Raw genomic sequence first — 22,066 nt, 5'->3', positions numbered from 1 at the left:
TCTTGCAGACAGGAACACAAATCTTGTCTCTGAAGGTTATTTCTAACTAATTCACTTCTAAACAACATTAGAAGCTGGGTAGGTCAGTCCATTAACCATGTCTTTCTTTCACTCAAGACCAGAGGCTGAAGATGATGCTAATACACACATTTTCTGTAAACAAGGTTAGTTCCGAATTTCAGAATGCCTCTCTCCAATGCTTACCTGGTGCCAGGAGTGAGAGGGGCAAAGACAAAGGAGAGGATAATTTTGGGCAGTATCTTTAGTGCTTAGACTGTTATAACCTATTTATAGAAAAATGGTATCTTCAGCTGAGAAATCACTTTGCCCTATTCCACCTCCAAATCTATTCAGTTGCCACCACTGTATCTCTGGAAATTGATAGTGAAAACCTATAGGAGAGAGCAATGTTAGCAACATATCTCTATTGTCATATCTCTGTTGTCTTATCAACACCTCCTTTGCACTCCTCTCCCTCCCTTTAAGTCGCTAACCAGCTTAATAATAAACAAAAGGCAGAACTGACGGACACATCCTCTCAGAAATACAAAGGATGATTTCTTACTCAGTATATATGTGTCTGTGTGAAAGAAACCCCATCTGAAGTCTCACAGTACATCACTAGCGCAAAGAGTAATTAATATATCTGTGTGATTATGTATATAGCCATTACATTTATAAAGTGGTACAATAATTATCATATTAATCGAGAAAACCAAAATGATGGTAAAATGCAGATTAGAATTATCTCATTTACCCATTTTATGGACACTAGCAGATGTTGACGAGGTGATGCAATAGATGTTACCACAACTGTCAGCCTATCCCCACCAGGAAAACACGTCAAATAATAAGTTTCCTTACCACATGTGCCGGATGGGCACTGATGTGTGTTTCAAGGCCACTAGTGCCCCTCCCCAGTCCAGAAACCAAACGTTGTATTCCTCCTCGAAGATCTGCAAACAAATCAGGTGCTGCATGAGTGTTCCACTCTACTGGGAAGAATCAGAAGAGGACTAACAAAGGCTCCATGCTTTCCTTCGCTCTGCAAAACATACCTGTCTCCAGGAATTTCCACCATCAGAAGAGATGAACATGCCAACATCAGTGTAGGAAAGTTCAGAGCCAATATTGCCTGCAACACAACCAAGTACAGACATTCTTGCACGGATGAACACAGAACTGCATTTTTCCAAGAAACCAAAATTACTTGTCCTGACCAATGCTTTTTTTTTGCTGCTTTTGATTCTATTCTCATCTAAAAAAACCATGATGGTCAGGTGACAACACTCATTCACAAGAGCTATGCTGTTTGAAAATTGTGATGTAATGAAATAGAGGTTCCGCTTGAAGGAAATATTTTTGTTTAAGTATGAACCTCACGTGGCAGCAGAAATGGTTCAGAGAATTAAGGTGGGTCAAATGACTTTGCAGCAGAGAGGGAGAGACCAGACTGAAGAGTATTCCAGACAATGTTGATTATTCTCAGTGACCTAGCTGTCCCAAACTGCGAATTTAAATTTACTGGTTATTTGGTACAGTTCTTAATTTTAATCTTGTAATTTCCATTAAGATGGAAACTGTTCTGCTGGTAGCCTTATATGATGAATTACTCTGCCTTCATTATATGTTAAGGAATGGATATGCCACACATTAAAGCAATGCAAAGAAAAGCTCAAACATCAACCATAACCATTCTCACCTCCCCACTTCCCAAAGCACCCAGTGGTTCAGGGAAAAGCTACCACGGTCACCCAGGAACTGTTTTTTTTTCTGATGGTCTGTCAACAGTAACTTCAGTCAGTAACAGGTATGATTCTGGTGATATGAACATCTGTCCTATAGGAAGCAGGCAGATGGAACACTGAAAGATACTCTGTCAGAAATCTTCCCAATGATAATGGCCCACAGCCACCATATTGTGGGCAAACCCATGACGTTTTTATTCAGAGCCTAGAAGTTCTTTACTCAGTGAGCCACTCTTGCACCTTCTGAATGAGACTGTTTTTAAAGCAGGTGTAATTTCCATGGAAGTAAGGGAGAACTAGTATTTTTTCTTCAAAAATAAAAAAGAGAGAGGTGACATTCTTATAAATCTGTAGCATTAACAAGAGCATAACAGCACACTAAAGAAATGCTAATTATTTTTTTGGCATTTAATGCTGGAAAATGAGAAACTAAAACCCAGACGTGGCTTGACGCTCTCCTGTCACCATCATGAAACCCAGCTAGCCACACTGTCACAACACTGTTTCAGAAAATATCATTGCTGGCTCAGGGAGGCAGTGCAATTCAAGCAAGGTTTTTCCATAGGTGCCCAGGATGTAGGAAATGTCACACTGTCCATCGACCTCCTCTTATTCCCTTACACCAGGAAGGGTGACCAACAGCTTTAGATGAAGGTACAAGGAAAACCCACCATGGGCAACCATAAACCTATAGCAGTATCCACATTCACAAAGAAAAACCTACTGTGTCAGTCCAAATATCTGTTTAGACCAGTGTTATATCACAAGTGGATGTCCTCAGGAATTAAAAACTGACTTAAAGGCAGAAGTGTAAGTTTTGAATCATCTTATTTTAAATATCAAAACTGAAAATCAACTTTCTAAACAGGAATATCCAGGTTATGGCAAGGAAAGAGAGTAAAAAGGTGAGATTCTGTTGTTATCACTTCTTTCTGTCTGTTTTTCTGTGCAAACCTGTTCCATTATTTTCCTCATTCTCTCCATCTAGTTTCTTTGGCTACATGGATTTAAACTCCATGAAATATAACTAACTCCCAAACAAGTCAAGGGGGTTTGGCACCTGTTCAATTAGATACTGATACTAAAACATAATTCTTCCCTTTGAAAGAATCTAACTTCATATCAAGAGTCTGAGTCCCAATCATTGCTGGAAATGTACCACTGTAAATCAGAGTAAGACACAGAGTGCTTGAGTAGACAGTGCCTATGAGAATAAATTGCAATGCCTATTCTGGAACACATTTGCCAACATGGTGAGATGCTCCTGTTCTTGTGAAACTGGTTAGTGGAAACAGATGTGTACATTCCCAACAGGTTAGGTTTTTTATCGTACAAAGAGGTAAGGCAGAAATTATATTCTGCCTTTTAAAGGTTAATTGTTAGACTGGGAAAGCATTCATCCCATGCACTGGCAGCTTGAAAAGAACCTCATTTAGTAACAATTTAGATCAACGCCTAGAATCTCACAGTCCTGTTGTCTCTATTTGCTTCCTAAAAGGTTAAATAAAAAAAGCCTCTGCAATCTCAGCACCACAAATACTGCTTGCTCTTAAGCATCCATCTACAGTGCGTGACCTGCCAGGAGCAATGACTCCACTTGGCTACACACAGGAAGATCTCAAGGTTTAAACCAAATTATCTCAATTCATTTGGCCTGGATCAGTGAACTGGAAATCACACGGTGTTTCCTTTGTTGAGATATAAATGTCATGAAGGGAACCTGTCTCACGTTCTGGCTTAGTCTGGCAAACACACAGAAGCACAGAAGGACATAAGAATGGAAATAGTTGGAAGAAACAGTGTAAGTTCATATAGGCAATATACTAACATGATATGTTTGCAAGCCACTGCTAGGGTGAACAGGACAATGGAGATAAATTGAGCCTCAGAAAGAATGGTTAAGCTATCTGGACATATCTGAGCAAATGTAGCAGCCTCCCTGTGAAAAAGCCAGACAGCCTGCATGCTTGAGAGGCCAGATTTCAACAGCACCAGCCATTCAAAAAGCACTTTGTTAGGCCAGCAGCTCCGACAGACCTGTGGGAGTTCTGAGTACAGTTGGTAGCCCCATCCATCGTGATTAGGCTGCACGCTGTGTGCACACAGGGCCTGTGATGGTTGTCAGATTAATTACAGTGGGTCAGTCAGTACCACCATGAAGCATTGTAGCAGGCTGCCGTTAAAACATAGCACTATTTTGCAGAACAACCCACAGTAACAATGACCCATGCAGTGCTGATGACGTGCTGCTAGTCTTGAAGCAATAAAATAAAAAGGTTTTAAGAAGCTGAATGTGCACAAGTCCATGGGACCTGATGAAATCCATCTGCTGAAGGAGCTGGCAAATGAAGTTGCTAAGCCACTGTCCATCATATTTGAAAAATCATGGCAGTCAGAAGTTCCTGACAACTGGAATATGGGAAATATAACCCCCATTTTTAAAAAGGGAAAAATGGATGACCTGAGGAATTAAAGACCAGTCAGTCTCACCTCTGTGCCTGGCAAAATCTTGGAGCAGATTCTCCTGGAAGGCATGCTAAGGCACATGAAAAACAACAAGGTGCTTGGTGACAGCCAGCATGGCTTCACTAAGGGCAAATCCTGTCTGACCAATTTGGTGGCCTTCTGTGATGGGGCTACAGAACTGATGGACGGGGTAGAGCAGTTGATGTCATCTACCTGGACTTGTGCAAAGCATTCGACACTATCCCACACGACATCCTTGTCTCTAAATTGGAGAGACATCAATTTGATGGATGGACCACTCGGTGGATAAAGAACTGGCTGGATGGCTGCACACAAAGAGTTGTGGTCAATGGCTCAATGTCTGGCTGGAGACCAGTAATGAGTGGTGTCCCTCAGGGATCGGTGTTGGGACCGGTCTTGTTTAAGATCTTCGTCGCTGACATGGACAGTGGGATTGAGTGCGCCCTCAGCAAGTTTGCCGATGACACCAAGCTGTGTGGTTCAGTTGATACGCTGGAGGGAAGGAATGGCATCCAGAGGGACCTTGACACACTTGTGAGGTGGGCTGATGCCAACCTCATGAAGTTTAACCATGACAAATGCAAGGTCCTACACCTGGCTCGGAGCAATCCCAGGCACAGCTACAGGTTGGGCAGAGAAGAGATTCAGAGCAGCCCTGCGGAGAAGGACTTGGGGGTGTTGGTTGATGAGAAAATGAACATGGGCCGGCTTCAGTGTGCGCTTGCAGCCCAGAAAGCCAACCGTATCCTGGGCTGCATCAAGAGGAGCGTGACCAGCAGGTCAAAGGAGGTGATCCTGCCCCTCTACTCTGCTCTCATGAGACCCCACTTGGAGTATCGTGCGCAGTTCTGGTGTCCTCAACATAAAAAGGACATGGAACTGTTGGAACAAGTTCAGAGGAGGCCACAACGATGATCAGGGGACTGGAGCACCTCCTGTATGAAGACAGGCTGAGAAAGTTGGGGCTGTTCAGCCTGGAGAAAAGAAGGCTGCGTGGAGACCTCATAGCAGCCTTCCAGTATCTGAAGGGGGCCTATAGGGATGCTGGGGAGGGACTCTTCTTTAGGCACTGTAGTGATAGGACAAGGGGTAACGGGTTAAAACTGAAACAGGGGAAGTTTAGATTGGATATAAGGAAGAAATTCTTTCCTGTTAGGGTGGTGAGGCACTGGAATGGGTTGCCCAGGGAAGTTGTGAATGCTCCATCCCTGGCAGTGTTCAAGGCCAGGTTGGACAGAGCCTTGGGTGGCATGGTTTAGTGTGAGGTGTCCCTGCCCATGGCAGGGGGTTTGGAACTCAATGATCTTAAGGTCCTTTCCAACCCTAACTATTCTATAGTTCTATGATTCTATAATACAGTATTGAAAGTAGGAGCCACACATAAAACAGGCACTCCTGAAGTCCAGGCCTTGCCTGACAGGCATTGTGACAACTCTGTGCTTGCTACTTAAAAGGTGCAAGGTATTGATACCTCCCAGAAGCATAGCCCTAGACCCTATTCTCATTCATGACAACTCCAAGCAAACAGGTAGACACCTACATCAGTGACTGTAGTAATGTGAAGTGAGAGGAGCTAGTAATGCCAGCTGCAGATGTGGGCTTAGACCTGCATGTTGATTATTGTAGATTAACAAATACCTGATAGGCATTAGCTTTTTTGAAATCAGGGACCACATGCCTTCTCCTAGCCCATAGCAAGTAGGAGTTAATGTCAGTTAGCTCAGCACTTGCTAAAACAGGGCTAAAAGCTTTTACACTAACAGGAAACATCTTACATATTCTCAGGCTACCAGTGAGTCATAGATAGGTAGTGAGCAGCACTTATGCTCTTTACCTGTTGCCACCAGCAGCCCAGGAACTGTCTCTTTGCTGGAAATGCTTCCTGAAGAATATGGATTCTCTGAGAGTTGCAGATGTAAGTGCAATGAGCAAAAGGGCTGTTGACAGGAAACAAACAAAAGGCAGAAGCTTTAATATGCAACAAGTTAAATATCAGCGGGACCACTGTCAACTCCATGCAGATGCTTCAGTCCATCTGAAAATGATCCCTTGTTCTTAGCACTGTTACAAATAGCAGCATATGTTCATTTTCTGAATCACCATAAAAGTAGCTGAAATATAAACAGGAATGTTGCATTACAAGCAAGCATATCTGCACTTGTTTTTACCAACAATCTGATCTAGAGCACTTTTTCCCAGGAGCTTCCTTAGTCTGACCTTAAGCTCCATAAGAAAGTTCAAGAAAATGGTCATAATTTTCCCTTAAAATCTAGAAAACGATAGAAAGAGAGAACATATACATAAGTCATTTAACATCCATCAGGTCAAGAGAAAAATATCACAGGGAAAAATCTGTTAACCCAGTGACTAAAATACGCAGCTTTTAATGAGACAATTGTCCTTTGGAAAAGGTCTGCTGCTCACCAGGTGGCAAACTACAGGATCCCCTCTTAGATCGGTGTCCGGTGCCTGCAGCAAACGCCAGTCTCTGCCCTTGTTGTAGGTAATGAAAGTCTTGATTTGGTCATCAATCTTCCTGTTAGCCAGGAATACGCCTTTGATCCCTGCTACCTAGGAAAAATGGAGAGAGATGAAAACATACATCGGAAGAACAGACCAAAAGTAAAGCCCATCTGAGCATTCTTCAGGAGTTGAAGGTCTCTGAAGAAGTAATAACGCCATCTCAGACTGGTACTAGAAGACTGTGAATGGCATTACAAGCATATCTTGATGATGGTTGCAGAGCTGAAAGGCCTCGTGCAGTCTCTCTCTCTAGAAGAAAAAGACAAGGATGTTCATAGACAAAATTTCTAAGAAACAGCCCACTTTTAGATTTTGAGTGCTTGTAGACAGACTGATGGGCTTGAAGATACAGCATGCACCATGTCACACATCAGCTTTGTAAGCTTAAGGATGTGGCTACTCCCTCCCCAGATTACCATAACATGGGAGACAGCAAGTCACATCAGCAGCAGCGTGGGATCTTTTTATGTTGGTCTTTTTTTATTTTACACGAAAGATGGAAATCCTGACTATGCTGAAACACTAACATTTTGCAAATTTGATTTCTTCACTTTCCTTCCACTCCTAAATTCTATCAAAATCAACCCGGTTGATCCAGATGTTTTGATTTTTGTTGTCAGGACCCATTCCAGAAGAATATGGTCCTGTCAAAATGTCTCCAACAAGATTTTGTGTTGAGTCTGGTCTCTGGTGCATAGCTGTAAAAGTGAGACAGAAAGGTGCAAATCTGCGACTTCCTGGAAACAGCAAGGATGCAAATCCTTCTGCTCTAAAGCCCCCTGAGTGACACTGCCCTTCAAATGACCCTGTGAAAGTCTCTATCAGCATTTAACAGTAAAATGGTTATGATATACAGCTGGGGAATACAGAGTTTGCCCAGGAATGGGAGATGATGCTTGTTTATTCTAGCTGGTTCATGGCAACAGAGAAACAGTGTCTGTTTTCAAAGGCAGGAAAACATATTTAATTAGGTAAAAACAAAATATAAACTGTCCTTCACACTGATCCATGTGTTTGTGAGTTTTCTCTCATTGCCTTAATTGCCTGGATCTTTATAAACAAGTTGAGGTTGTTGAATGTGCATTATACTGGCTGAAATAAATAAATGTCTAATCCTAACTTCTACATGTAACTGCAAAAACATTTCTCCACGTAGCACTAGAAGTCAGCCTGCAACCATTACTACTGGTACTGTTTGCTGCTGGCAAAGCATTGAGCCCTGAATCTCAGCAGATGGTCCATTCAACAAGTTATGACAAGCCAAAACCAGAATGCTCTGAAGAAACCAAAAACTGGAACAATCGTTCTGAATGGATTGCTGTTGGCCAAGGCCGAAAGGCCTGGCAGAAGAAAGGGAATGGAAGATGATTCAGGGTAGAAGTTATCCAGCTGTTATCTCTGGGCAAATGGCACCTATAAACCTTTTCTTATCATTCATAAACTGCTCAGTGCTCACAATGGTGGAATCCACATTCCCTGCCTGCAAGCCGGTGTCTTCAGCTGTCTATCAGGAAAAATAATATTTTGAATCCTTCTCTAGCCACCCACATTAGGATGAGAAGGATAATGGTTCTCCCTTTTGGAAATGTCACATAGCTAACTAGTCATGGACTTCAAAGCAACCAGTTGTCACACCTATAGCAGAATGCACCGCACCTATTCCCACAGGAGCTGGCTCAGCATCAAATCCAGTAAAAGTTTCTGTGCTGATCCCAAAGCAGATGAAGATCCTGGGAGGCTGCTAAGAGATTCACACTTGCTTGAACTGTCAAGTTGCTGTTCTTTGTAGGGTGACCTTTACTACATACCTCATAAAGTTCAATGATGATATTCCCCTCCAGCCCTCTACTGCTTTTCACGTTTTCCAAGGCCAGGGTGAAGTACACCCCTCGGGTGTCCGAGATATACAGATTGTATGTGTCGTTCTGGTTCCACTCTTGAACAGCTGCAAACACCTGATCTTCATCTGTGCTGATAATATGCATGTCCTGTTAAAAGAAGACAAAAGGCCTGGTAGTGAGGATCTCTTTCTTTGCCCTTTGGGACATGTAGTAATTACCATGACCTATGAATGAATGGAGATGGAGCATGAATTATAGGTATGTTAAACAATATTCTGTTAGAGCAAGCCAAAAAATTACCTCCCTTGTGACTTCCCTGCATTTCATTTTTTTAATGATCACCAGCTGAGAGAAGGGGTTTTGCTTTCTTCATTTTTGGTAGCTTCAAGGAATTTCATTCAGTTTCATTTTTTATTTATAAATTTGAAAGTCAGTTTTGTCACTCATGGAGAGCCACAACCTTGAAGCCTGGAGACCTCATAGTCACTAAGCATGGTGTAGCACCAGGTTAAAAGCAGTGAATGTTTCCATCCACATGCTGAACTAACGGACTTGTACTTCCAACTGGTGAAGAGACAGTTTCAAAAAGCCTGGGACTTTCACATTTATTTGAAGCTTAGGTATAGGGATCAGTTTGAGCTAATACTGGTAGTGATTTTTAATAACATACTTTACTACTGAGAGTATGTCTGAGATCTATCATCCCCCTATATATGTCAAATAATCCACTCACTAACCTTTGTTGAATTCCTGCTGCTGACCAAGATATGAAGGTCCAGCAAGGGTTTCCCCATTTAGTTTTAATAACAAAGAGATTTGACAGTGCATTTTCTCAGTATTCTTTTAAAGCAGGTTCATGGAAATGATTTCCAGGGTGGTGATGAGTCCTGAAGCACTTCATCCTTGCCACCATTGTTGAACAAACTGACAATAGTTCAGCTAGAAGCAAAATCACTGTGGTTATGTAGGACTGCATTTATCTATTTGTATCTATTTAAAATTTCCCCAGGGTTCAAGGAGCCTTGATTAATTCCTTGCTCTCTTTCTGCATCAAGAAACCATAATTCTGGAAGTCTCCCAAAGGACGGCGTGACCTGATTTTTGGGAATAATATCTGTGGGAAGATCAGCTCAATATCCCCATCCTGCCTAGGAGGTAACGTAATCTTCTCTGTGAGGTATCTGGATGAAAAGTTGGGGTTAATTAGATGGGGCTATACCCAATAGACCTAACATAGCCTAACAGCATGGGAGGGGGAAAAAAAATGTAAGAGCCTGATTCTGTCCCAGTGGGAGATTTGCCATTTCCCTCAATGAAGGAAGACTTAATCAAGAAGTATGTTCTTGCTCAACAGCCCTAATTTCTTAAAGATTAAGTACATACCCAACCTATTCCAGCAGTGTGAAAATAAAGCAAAATATACAATGACTTCAATCTGTTTTGACCAGTTGCAGTGGAATATTGCATTACCCTATTGCCAGCCTCACTTATATACAACTCCAGCAGAGTTCATTAATCTCCAGGTGACAGGATAGTTATTACTGTACAGCAAAACTGTTCTAGTAACTAAGGGCAGCACGAACAAGCCTCCTTTACATGGCTAGAAAACTTTGCCATGACACCGAGCTTAAAAGTACTTTTGATTTTTAAACGACAAAAGTATCCCTAATTTTATACTAGAAACCAATTCCAAAGCAGGGCTACCAACAAATCTGTTGTATAACAGACCAGCAACCTGTAACAGCATCAGTCAAAAAAGCAGGGCTGTCAGTCTCTCTATCTGCTTGACTTTTTAATGAGGGGCAGTTTTCAAGGCCCTCCATAAGGTAGGAGCAGAAACAATGTTTTTCTCCTGAAAAATGGCAGCAGGGTTTCCAAAAGTTAGTGTGTGGTCAGACATTCCGAATCCCACACCACCACCATGGAGTGACAAACAGAAGAAACTACATTTGTGCTATCCAAGTGTCAGCATGCTGTTATCAACCCAAACAGAAAGAAACTGAGATGCAAATTTCTTGCAACTATTAAGTTTTCAGGTAAAAGTTAAAGCAAATGTGCTGTTATCTGCTAGGCTGCAGGTATCCCACAGGCATCAGAACAGTACATCCAGCCCACAAGGCAAATCTAGCCAACTATCTAACAGTTATCTCACCAAAATTTTCACTTGTGTAAGCAAGGGGAAATCCAGGAATGTTGATTAGCAGCCTCCTATGACAATACCCACAATGGTAGTTCCAAGGTTCCAAAGAGCAACTGTAGTCTCAGCTGCCCATCACCAACTGAGAAACTTACTTCCAGCCAAGGCACTGGAGAGGTTGGCTCCCTCTGTTCTACACAATCGCAAACAATGGCTATAGTACGGAATCTGGGTGTGATTGCAGGGACATATTCTCCTTTCTGAAGCTTGCACCATTTGATCTGGTAGAAAGCTAATACCTAAGAAGGTAAATCTAGGCACATATGAGAAGTACTAACTTCCCTCTCTTTTTCCCTCCCAGCTTTGCCAGTCAATGTTAATCTCAGCTCATCTCAGTCATCTCCTAAGCATCATCACACAGAGGTTCTGTGTGTCCAAAGCATTGGTAAGGCATAACTTTCAGGGAGCTTACTCAACCTTTATGACTTCTTGGCAACATCCAGCCATAAGACGGGGACAATGGAACTGCTATACGCTGTGATTCTCTCATTGTATGGAGACTGAAGTAGTGCTCAGCATCCTAACTGTTCTCCAGGACCCTCAGTGTCATGGTCAGGCTTATAGTGAAATCATTAATAAAAACCAGAGTAGGACTGAGGAAAGGTGTTCATAGAAGACTGGTCAAGGAGAAGTTGGTTTGAACTCTATTTTCTGAGGTTCCTGTTAATTCACATTTGCTCTTTACAGAGGAAAAAAGAAACTGCTTTTCCTGAAACACTCATTAATCAAAGGCAGAGAGAGGTAAAGATCCCAGATCCATATTTAAGAAAGATCATTCGAGTAGCAGAACAAAAAGAGCTCCCCAGAGAGGAACCCCATCGAGGTGCTTCACCACTGGGCAAGCTGTGCTATTCAAGATATTACATGTGCGCGTTCATAAATGGTGAACTCACCTTAGGAAGAGAGTATTTGGGCAATTTAATCTGTGCAAAAGGCTCCCGTCTGTATGACACATAGTAATTTGCTCTTCCACCAGCTGTCACCTGTGGAAACACCAAAGAAAGTGAGTGATGACCCTTCCAAGGCACCCTATGCTGACACCGCTAAGAGGGTTTGAGAACCTTTCTTTCAGATATCTTTTCTACGACCTGTACAGCTGTCTTTAAAAACATCTGTATAACTCAAAAAAATAAATTCCCAGACTTGATGGACTGAAGTTTTATTTATTTAAGCTGTGCTATTGAGCTTTCCGTTTTGTCTCTCAATGCTTCAAATCCAGAATCATTTTAACAACTCAGAAAAAGGGAAAAATAGGTATAAAATTCAAGGTCTTGACTGGAAGATGATCTGGTTTCATTACATGGTTCCAGCACAACTACCTTAGGCAATTAATTTAAAGTCTCTGTGCTTTTGTTCCTTTCCTGTAAGAAGGAGATAATACCTCTTTCCTCTGCCTCTTCTCAGCCTTATATGTCTGCACTGCAAGTCACTTGGGGCCATAATTGTCTTCCAACATGACAACAGAGATCCACACTAGCACCATTTAATGCAAACAATAAATGCAATGAATGCACTCTTGGAGAGCTGGAGCTAAGCTCTTAGATGCGCTTTGTCATTATAAATCTGGTTTCTCTGAAATCCTACTGTCTCTGCATGAGGATGTGGGGAGGAACTGACAGATATCCAAATCTGTGGTTTTATGGACTGAGTGATGAGGGTACATATAAATGTCATGTATCAGTGAGAGCTAGACCTGATAATTTGTAAAGTATGGGATTCTAAACCTGTCACTAGCCATTCTTGCTGTAGGCGTTCGTTCTGGCACCATTTCAGGCCTGGCTATAAGAAGGCTTACATCGGTGAATTTCATATACTCTGCTGGTTTGGCAGTCTTGCAGATTTTAAGATAAAACAATACACAGAGCACTTCTCTATTATATGAAATGTCATTTGTTGCTTCTTAAGTTTCCAATAAAAATAATGGAGAGGTCTGAGATTCTCTCCTAGATATATTTCCTTTTATTTGACAGTGATATTTCAGAATGAGCTTACACAGAATATTGCTATAGCATCAATTATATTCTCAGCAATGATATCACCTCTACATAGTGGCTTTCTTCCCTAGAGAAGCTGTCATTTGAAGGACACAGTATTACTGGTCATGAAATTTCATATCTAATCAACTTAAGATAAGGTTTTACTATTGACAGTTTGAAGAACTGGAAAGAAATGAAAGTTTAGAAATAGGACAGGCTTCTACACTAAGACTTCTCCTTCTGCTTGTTTCCCATTTTGCCTTGTAATGCTATCATAGCTACATTTAATGCTCCCAGAAGAAAAAAAACTAACATTATATTACACACCACATAAGAAGATGGAAGAATGACCCATATCACAGCAAACAAACGCTACACAGACAACACATAGCCTAAAGTCAAGGAGAAACACAGACATGAAAATCTAGAGCAATTTCCTATGGTCTCAAAACAAGCCAGTGGCACAGATGGGGAGAGAACAGGGGTCACTTGACTCTGACAGTATGTAAAGTGCACTGTGGGCTGCCACAGTAGCATTTCAGCAGCATCCTGCTCTCCAGTTGTGAGGCTCACCAAATGGCTGTGGGTGTTATTTCTGAAGGATGTCTTTCCCATCTAAGACATCCACACCAAAATCAAGTTTTCATAGGAGAGACCAGACTATGCAGTTGATTTCACACTCAGTCCAACTCAAAGGCAAAAATTTATGTTTGCAATAACTGTACCTCTCTATCAGTTGTATAAGCATTGCCCAAAGGATCCCACACTTAGAATCACATGAAATGAATTTCCTTCAGGGTCAAAGAGCATCCTTTTTCTAGGGTCATATTTACCTAAACAGCACAGGGGTTGTTGAAATATCCTCTCATGGTGATATTTCTGACCTCCAGTGGAAGATCCAAATTCTCAAATGATATAACTCTGCCATATGAACTCATGATTTCAGCAACAGATCATTTTCTGTAGCAGAGCCCAAACAGGACTGAATGTATCCAGTGACTATGCAGCAAGAACCTCTTCTGATGGACTGATACATGACCATTAACTCATCTTTAAGATGCAGACATCAATATATGAATAATTACATATTTCCTAAATGGTGTGATGACAATTAACATTGGTAATGGTTCAACAAACTTCAAGTTAATCATATGAACATAGTGTGGCAGAAATATCCAGGGGCATATCAAAAATATCAAAATCCCTCCTCTCTGTCAAGACAGGATCTATTCTAAGGCTGTCACATTCAAAAGATTTTACATAGATTTTTTTGGCTTTATACCGCTGCAAACTGCTACCTGGAGGGTTTTAGGGTTGTTTTTTTTTTGTTTGTTTGTTTGTTTTTGTTTGTTTGTTTGTATTTGTTTGTTTGTGTGCTTTTTTAAAGCAGAAAGGTAGAATTCAGACACTGTTTAAGTTCATTATGCATTAGCTAAACTCCCTTTCAGTGCTCTACCTGGACTAGGTCACCTTGACAAAGTTTGAGAAATCAAAAGCTTTGTGGTCTGTGGTCTTTCTGAGCCAGTTAATATGAAGCCACCCACAATTCTGTTGGCAGGATTTGTGTGAAGCTTTTCCCAGCCAGGACCTCATCTTTGCATGATTTACATACACAGTTACAACAGTTCCAAAAAATGATCAAGCCTTCAGCAAAGTTTTGGCAAGCGCTGTGGTAGAGAATGAATTTTGGAAAGCCCAACTTAATTTATTTTGATGAACTTTTTCTTTTCCTATGAGCAAACTCTCCAACACTGTAAATCCCAGAGATTATGATCATGTTTTGCCCTCTAATGCCTCTCTTTAGTTCACATTTGATGAATGTCACCCAATTATTTGCTGTGAGCTCATCTGTCACGATCAGTACAGAATTAGCTGGGTTTGTCTTTTTCCTCCTCCTTTGGTAATGACTGGCTTGTTAATCTGCTTCTCTGGATTCCATTTTATGCATCTAATTGGTCTTCTGGCTGGTGGAAATTATTCCTTTGGATAAATGTGTTTGTCATTAAACACATCTGTCTTTCCTTTCCTGTGTTCTTTCTTCCTCGGGAAGATCTGCTACTTTTCTTTAATACTTCCACATTTTGTTTCAAGACTATTGTCTGGTCCTGCTTACGTAAGGCGACACATAAGAACAGAAACATGAGAAGTTTCTCTTCAAAAGCCCTAAAAGTTTCAGTATGCTGGCTCACCCGCCTCCTGACCTGCAACAGGACAGAGCACAAATGTGTACACAAGGCTGTAGAGAAATACAGAAATACTGTCACAGAATCTATTCATCTTCGTAACTTTTGTGACATGTCTACAAACACACTAAGCTATTTCTCATTTTAATGACTGAATATGATTCTTTAAGAGGAGGGGGTTTATTTTTGTTTTCTCTTAGCAAGATATCAACCAAAAAAACACATCATCTAAAAATGTTTGGAAAGCAAGCAGGATGAGTTATGAAGTACCAGAATATAAAGACATGATAGATGATGTCAGAACTGTGCACCACAGTGTAACAGGCTTCATTCTCATCTTCTTGGATAGCTGATGCTGGGATCTGTTATTTCCAGTGTAAGGTAGGTATTGATGTAACAAACATAGAACTTCTAAATCTATGACATGACCCCGGGCTAAACAAGACCCCATCTGCCTCCTGTTGTTCAAAGAACTTGCAGAAAGCCTAAAGAAATATGAACTGATGCTAACAATGGAACACCACATATTAGAGGCATAGCCTTGGTGGAGAAACAGTGAAAATGTGCATACAGTGGACACTTCCTAAGCCAATGGCTAAAAGAGAACAGAGGGCTCTTTTCTACATAGCTTATCAACCTGGGTAGTTTGCAACAATAACAATCACTTGTCCTGCACAATTAATGAACAGGTCATCTACTTTTTACATTGTTGATAATGTTGAAAGCAAAAAAGAATTAATAGTAATAGCGCAGAGCAACCCACAATGACTAGGCATGTTTCGATGTTTGTGATTCCTGTCATTTTCCTCCCACTTCAAGCATAGTAAATGACAACTCAGCCTATTACAGAACCAAATTTAAACTTCCTTGTCAATAGTAAGTACTTGATAGTACATAGCTTATGTTACTTGCGATGATCCCCTCACTTATTTCCTGAGGTAACTTCCTCTGTTTGCAGAATTTCCTCCTTCCCAGTACCATTGAATGAATTGGTAGAAGTTAAAAGCTGAGAAATACTATCAGTATTGTAATGGCATCCTGAATTTGTTCTCCACCTACATAGGCTGCCCTGGCATCCCTCCTGTCCGCTTTAAATTTAGTTAGCCTTTCTCCTTCTTGTGAGCATAAAATCTGCTAAACCAAATTGTGGATTAAAGCATGGAAGAGTGGTGACGTTAAGCAGGCAGGCTGCTCGCCTCACACAGTTAGAGAGGGATTCTGGTCTTCATCAGAGCTAGCTGCTGTCTACACCTTGCACAGGTTTGCCACCATGAGGATTGAAAAATTGTGCTTCCTCTCACAAGCCTATCCCCAGTGACAGAAGAGATTCAGAAGATGAGGAAGAACACATCTGCATGAACCTAGTGCAATGTTCTTCCTTCCTGATTATTCACTATGGCCAGGACAAACCATCTTCCAGGTATTTCTGTGTACTGAAGTTTTCCACTGCCCCAGCACAAATCACATCATGATAAGTACCATCTAGTCTGAATTATCTCCCTGTGGTTTCTGTGGTTTTCATTAATATCATTACTTCTGCACAGTCATTAAGGCAATATGTAGTTACCTGAGTGTGATGCAGAGACTTGAGGATTAGTGTTTCTGTGCACAAAACACCTTTAAGCTGCCTGCTAAATTCATCAGGCTTTCAAAATGTGTCACTTTTTAGAGTGTCATCAGTGAAATTTGCTAACAGAAAGGAGCACTTATTACACTGGCCCAGTCCCTGATCACTCCTCTCTCCTCTCAGAGCTGTGACAGCACAGCTATAGGACAGAGTAATCTTCAGTAAAAATATTCTGTTTGTTTTAAAAGCAACTCCTACAGAAAATGTGTGTGGTTACACCAAAACATGAGCCATATTAGAGCTGCAAATGTACGTTACTCACACAGAAACCAACTTAAGAGAGGAGCATAATTGTACACATTAAATCTCCTTTTGAAGGACTTCAGAGGAAACACATGACTCTGTCAAGGTAATCCTTTACATCTTCAGCTGCAGAAGCTGCTGATAAATGTGAGGGGAGAGGAGGGGGTGATAAAAACAGGTACAGCACAAATAGAAAATGTATAAACAGTAACTAACTAACTAACTAAATGTTAATAATTTTTCTTCAACAGATTTAGGTTAAATTTCCAGATCTGATATTTGCACAGCAAAGATGAAACAGTGCTAGAAATGGATGAAAAGCACTCAGCAGTCAATAACAAAGTAGCTAACAACTTATTGCCTCTCTTGCCTTAAGGAAAGCTTTTAACTAGCACCTGGGATGCACTTCCTTTCATCTGTATGGATTGATTTCCCTTACTGGAGTGCCCTCCAGTATTTTAAATAGGGGCAAGAGAAGATCCGCTGTAGCAGGTATTATTCACCAGTAAAACAGGTGTAATCATGTTCATCATTTAAACGTCTTCATCCTATTAGTTTCATAATAAGCTTTTAATGATTTCTTCAATAAAAGACTCGAAGACCAAACCCTACAAGTTGGAGAGTGCTCCATTGTCCCACCAAGCCGTTTTCTCTACCATCGATCGCAAAGATAAAAATCAATCGTAGCTAAGCAGGGTGAAGTTAAAAATAAATTGCATGGATTGATTTCTGTTAAGACCTTTGGCTCCTAGTTAAAAAATGGAGGAAAGAAGTATATATTTGAACATGCTATATTTAGCTTCTATGAAAATAAAGAGAAGGCCCTAGACTGGGAAATAAAAGTTTGATTTCTCCCCTCCTATCTTGAATCACTGCTGAGACGTTTTACATAAAATAAAATAAAATAATAAAATAAAATAAAATAAAATATAAAATAAAATAAAACCCCCAACACATTAAATCTTTCTCTTTCTTTATTCCTGAGGAAATTTACTACTTATTATATTGACAGCTTGAGAACTGAGGTCAGGAATCTGTATGAATTGGCACAATCTCAGCTGTGGCTGCTGGTTGAAGTCTGCTCAACAGATAACCAACTTTGATTCAGCAAACGTGTTCATTTAGCCTAGCCTTAAATATCAAATAAACTTGAAACATACGCTCACGTCTTACTAATAAGCACTTCCAAATTTTCCTAAACAACCACAGTTACAACCACTAATAGCAATAAACTACTTCTCTGAGTTAAGCTTAGACATACTTAGCTTATAGAATTAGGAACTTTTCTTTTTTCCCTTTATAAAACACTAAAAAGAATGCCCCCTCACCTCAGTTCTAAGGTTATAAATAGTAAATAGTTTTATTTTCTGAGACTGAAAAAAAATTCTCATAAATCTATCACTTTGATAAAAAAGACTTTGATTCAGATAAAAAAAAAAAATCCGCTTTCTACAAAAAAAAATAAAAATTTCATCAAACAACTTCAGCTGAAATTTTTGGTCACACTCTGATGAGACTCCAGGCATCCAAAAAAAGCAGTATTATCCATAGGCTCTATAAGACGCTATCAGTGATTGTGAGTGAATACTGACATTTGCATACGTTTTAAGGAGACTTTTCTGATGCAAAAGACGACTGAATTGGTTCAACAGCTTTTGGCAGAAGTGTTTGCTCCTCTAAACCAAGGGAATTATTCCGATATGTATTATAAGAATCCCACTTAGCTCAACCACTCAACAACATCTGGAGAAATTCTGGGCTTGCTCGTTCTCACTCATGCTAGTGAGCAGGCTGAGGTGCTGCCCTGATGCGCAACTCTCTGAATTAAGCAAAAGACTTCTAAGCACAAAATTACTTCAGAAGGTGAAGAAGAGCCAGATACATGATCACTATCAAAAAGGAGGTTTTTGACTTAAACTTTTCACATTCAACGTGGAAGTCCTGCCATCTATAAGAACTTCAGCTGCTCTCACACTGCTGCATGTGCAAGCTGCGAGTAAACACCATCCCCTGCTTCTAAATAGCAATGCCACAGACCCTGCCACATTCAGGATTATAAATCACAGCCAAGGCTCACTCTTTCTTCTCAGCTCCATTCACACTCCTTCCTTTATCACATCAACCTCAAAAAAAAAGGGCAACCACCAGAGCAACTTAGTGTTTTGAACATTGGACCAACGTATGTCCCAGGACAACCTGATGTGAAGGAATCTGGAGTCAAAAGAGAGCTGTGCAGATCCCATGAGACTGAATCACAAATTGTAGAAAATGTCAAAGAAAGCTGCCAAGAAAGGTTCCCAAGAGAAGAAATGGTGAGAGGGGCCAGGTGAGAATCAAGAGCCTCTTATGAATTTCATCTTTCAGTTAAACACCATGATAAATTCTGCCATTGGAGTGGAAAGAAGGGGCACCCATGTTCCTACTCTTTGAAGGCCTTGGGAAGTGCTCTCTGGTTAATGGCACATAGAACTTCACATTTAAAGTGGAAATGGATCAGGGCATCTGAAGCAAACAGCCAGCAACCCTTTCCAGTCAGAGCTTGAAGGTGTCATTTATTCCTTGTCCTTCTGAGGTAAGACCACCAGCCAAAGGCAGATCTGAGAGTGTTCATCTCCAAAGGCATTTGTTTGGCCTGCTAGAGAAAACAGGCATCACCCCCAAATCCAAACCAGCTTCTAAATCTCAGGAGAAGTCTTCCATGCCCAGTGGCTTTGTCATTGCCATGGAAAGTGCTGAAAGTCTGAGCTACTTTTAAGACTGACTTCAGCTGCACTCTCTTGGGATAGTAGAGAAAAATAAAGACATAAAAACCAATGAAGATAGGTATTGATCACCCATCTACACATCCTTGTGTTGACTTACAGCCAGTTCAAATCAAAAAGGCCAAAGTTACCCTAAGGGTCTCCAAGCACTGACAGAGACAGAAGCTTAAGGAAGAAACAGGGACGGTGTTAACTGCATGTTGAGCAGAACTAGTATGATCTCTGGGAGGAAAGCCACACACTGAAGGGTTTATACAAGGAAAACACAGCAAGGTTAATAGTGGGAGGAAACGTATCTTATGAGACCTACATCTATAGCTGCAGAAAAGAGAAAAAAAGACAATTTTCAGAGACCAAATCCTTCCTCAAGTCCCTTAGGGTCTCGTGAGTATGCCTAAAAGCTTATCTGTCCCTTTTACAACTCCATCAATTCCAATCTCATAAAAAATGCTCTCTCTCCCTGTAAACTGACTTTCTTACCTCCTTAGGCCACCAGTGCTATAACAGCAGTACTACCAGCAGTCTTCATGCCACACATTCTGAAGAGTTTAATCATTATTATTGCTCCTCTCCCAATATCTAGGGTTTTGTGTGAAGATACATTCCTTATGCGGGTCTGCACCAGTGCCCTGGAAATGTCATCAGTCCTTGCCAGCAACCAGGCTCATCCAGCATGGGACTCCAGCAGAACCACAGAGCTGTTGCACCTGAGACAGCTTGCTCATAACCTTTGGGTAACTGGGGCAACTACTTCCAATAGCAATTAGGTCCCTATGGCAGCTGTAGGTCTGTCCACAGAAAAGTTGCTTTCTGCAGAAACCACTGTCCCAGAGCAAAGCTGATTTCCAGTGAATGCACTGTCATACTCATACCCCCTTAGGCATTCTCACGCCACCACAAATAAGCAACATTGTACTGAGGCTTTTTTGGACAAGACTTTCCTCACTCCCTGCAATAAGTGATGACATTTGCTCATGCTTTCATTCATTTTCAGTGGAATGTTTTCATCCATTGGCAGGGAAATATACACAGATTGTTATGGCTCTTCTCTTTAAAGAACTAAGTAGCATTAACGTTATTTGTTTACTTATAGGGAAATAACAAGTTTTCCTTCAAACAATGCTTTCTCACTCAAAACAGAATTTCCTGAAAAAATAATTCCCATTTTCATTACAGCCTACTGCATTTTAGACTCTTTTCAGCAACTTGAGTAATTCCATTAGAAACCTTGATATAAGACTTGCTTGGAAAACACTTTCCCCAGAATTCCCCCTGTGATTCATTTTTACCATAGCAATTCTTCAAAATATCAATATACTAGATTCATCCATAAAACAAAAGACTATCCCTGACCCCTGGGTCTTATAATGTAGGCTCTGAACATAAGAATACCGTAGCAGTTCAGGTAATTGTCAGGATGTCAAATCTTATAGGCAGCTGCAGGTTATCTCTGCACCTAAGTTTAGAAAGTGCTACTATCTCACTAGCGTGTACTCAAAGGCACCAATAAGGAAAGATGTTGTACAGCTATAAAGAATGGCACATTACAGCTGTAGAGAAAGCATGGGCTTCACTACCGCACAGCTATATAATTGAACACAACTGACACTGACCTTAATGGCAAAGTTGCTCATCAACTTAGCTCCATTTGGTACAATAAATAAATTCAGACATATTCCAAGGTTTTCTCACAAATAAATGACCTGTTTTGTAAGCTGCATGAATTTTAAGTATTAACCATGAAAGATGATGATGAAACTGGCTCCTGGCTACATCAGAGCAATCCTGTGAACCAAAAGAAAACTTATTTGCACAATAGAGAGTAGAATTTTCTCTTGATATATCAATTTATGCAGAATTATCCCATCTTAGTGATACGCTAGGCATCCTTAAATAATTATTGATCAATCAAATAGAAAGTAAGTCAATAAATTCAGAGTGATCACCTACTGTTTTATTCATAAGAATTCTTCCTACTCTTTCTTAGTAGCTATTTCTTCCTTCCTTCTTCATTACCTTTTACATTTTTCATCATGTGCTGTTATTTATCTCCTTTGCCTGGTACCAGTCCCTGTCTTTTCAAACTCTCTTCATGGGCAAGTTTTTTCAAGGATTATTCTCATTTTCTTTTTTTGCACTGCAATTCTGCAAGATCCTTTCAGAAGTGCTGCACAACAGCATTCCACATGATAAGGAATCATTTGATTTATAATAGAACTATAACATCTTCCGTATTCTTCTTTCCCCTACCCATTATGCACCACAGTATCACATTTGCTCTGAGTGCCCAGTTACACAAGTTAATGCTTCCCAAGATTCTTACACCACAGGCCTGTTCATCAACTTGATTAGAATGGATATTCACTCGTAAATAACTATGCAGACAATCTAAAATGTTGATATCAATAGCTGGGATTCATCTTCCTTCATTTTAGCTGTCATAAAGCTATACTTAGCTTCCTTCTAATATTAATGGGAA

The 22,066-nt window shown here is 40.6% G+C and overlaps 1 protein-coding gene across 1 annotated transcript in view; it reads right to left on the bottom strand.

The window, feature by feature from the left end:
* The window catches only part of SORCS3 (sortilin related VPS10 domain containing receptor 3), a 301,150-nt gene that overhangs the window by 61,723 nt on the left and 217,361 nt on the right, over nt 1-22,066 (bottom strand). The window contains exons 8-13 of the mRNA XM_062601930.1: nt 11,690-11,779; nt 8,567-8,746; nt 6,660-6,806; nt 6,070-6,172; nt 1,059-1,135; nt 865-956 (exon numbers count right to left, since the gene is read on the bottom strand). Of these exons, the coding sequence (XP_062457914.1) occupies nt 865-956; nt 1,059-1,135; nt 6,070-6,172; nt 6,660-6,806; nt 8,567-8,746; nt 11,690-11,779 (689 nt within the window). The remainder of the gene's footprint in view (nt 1-864; nt 957-1,058; nt 1,136-6,069; nt 6,173-6,659; nt 6,807-8,566; nt 8,747-11,689; nt 11,780-22,066) is intronic.

Source organism: Pezoporus occidentalis, unplaced genomic scaffold (assembly GCF_034315485.1).
Source record: "Pezoporus occidentalis ecotype Australia unplaced genomic scaffold, CSIRO_AGI_Poc_V1 ctg73, whole genome shotgun sequence".
Lineage (NCBI taxonomy): Eukaryota > Metazoa > Chordata > Aves > Psittaciformes > Psittacidae > Pezoporus > Pezoporus occidentalis.
This window is presented reverse-complemented; position numbering and strand designations above follow the sequence as displayed.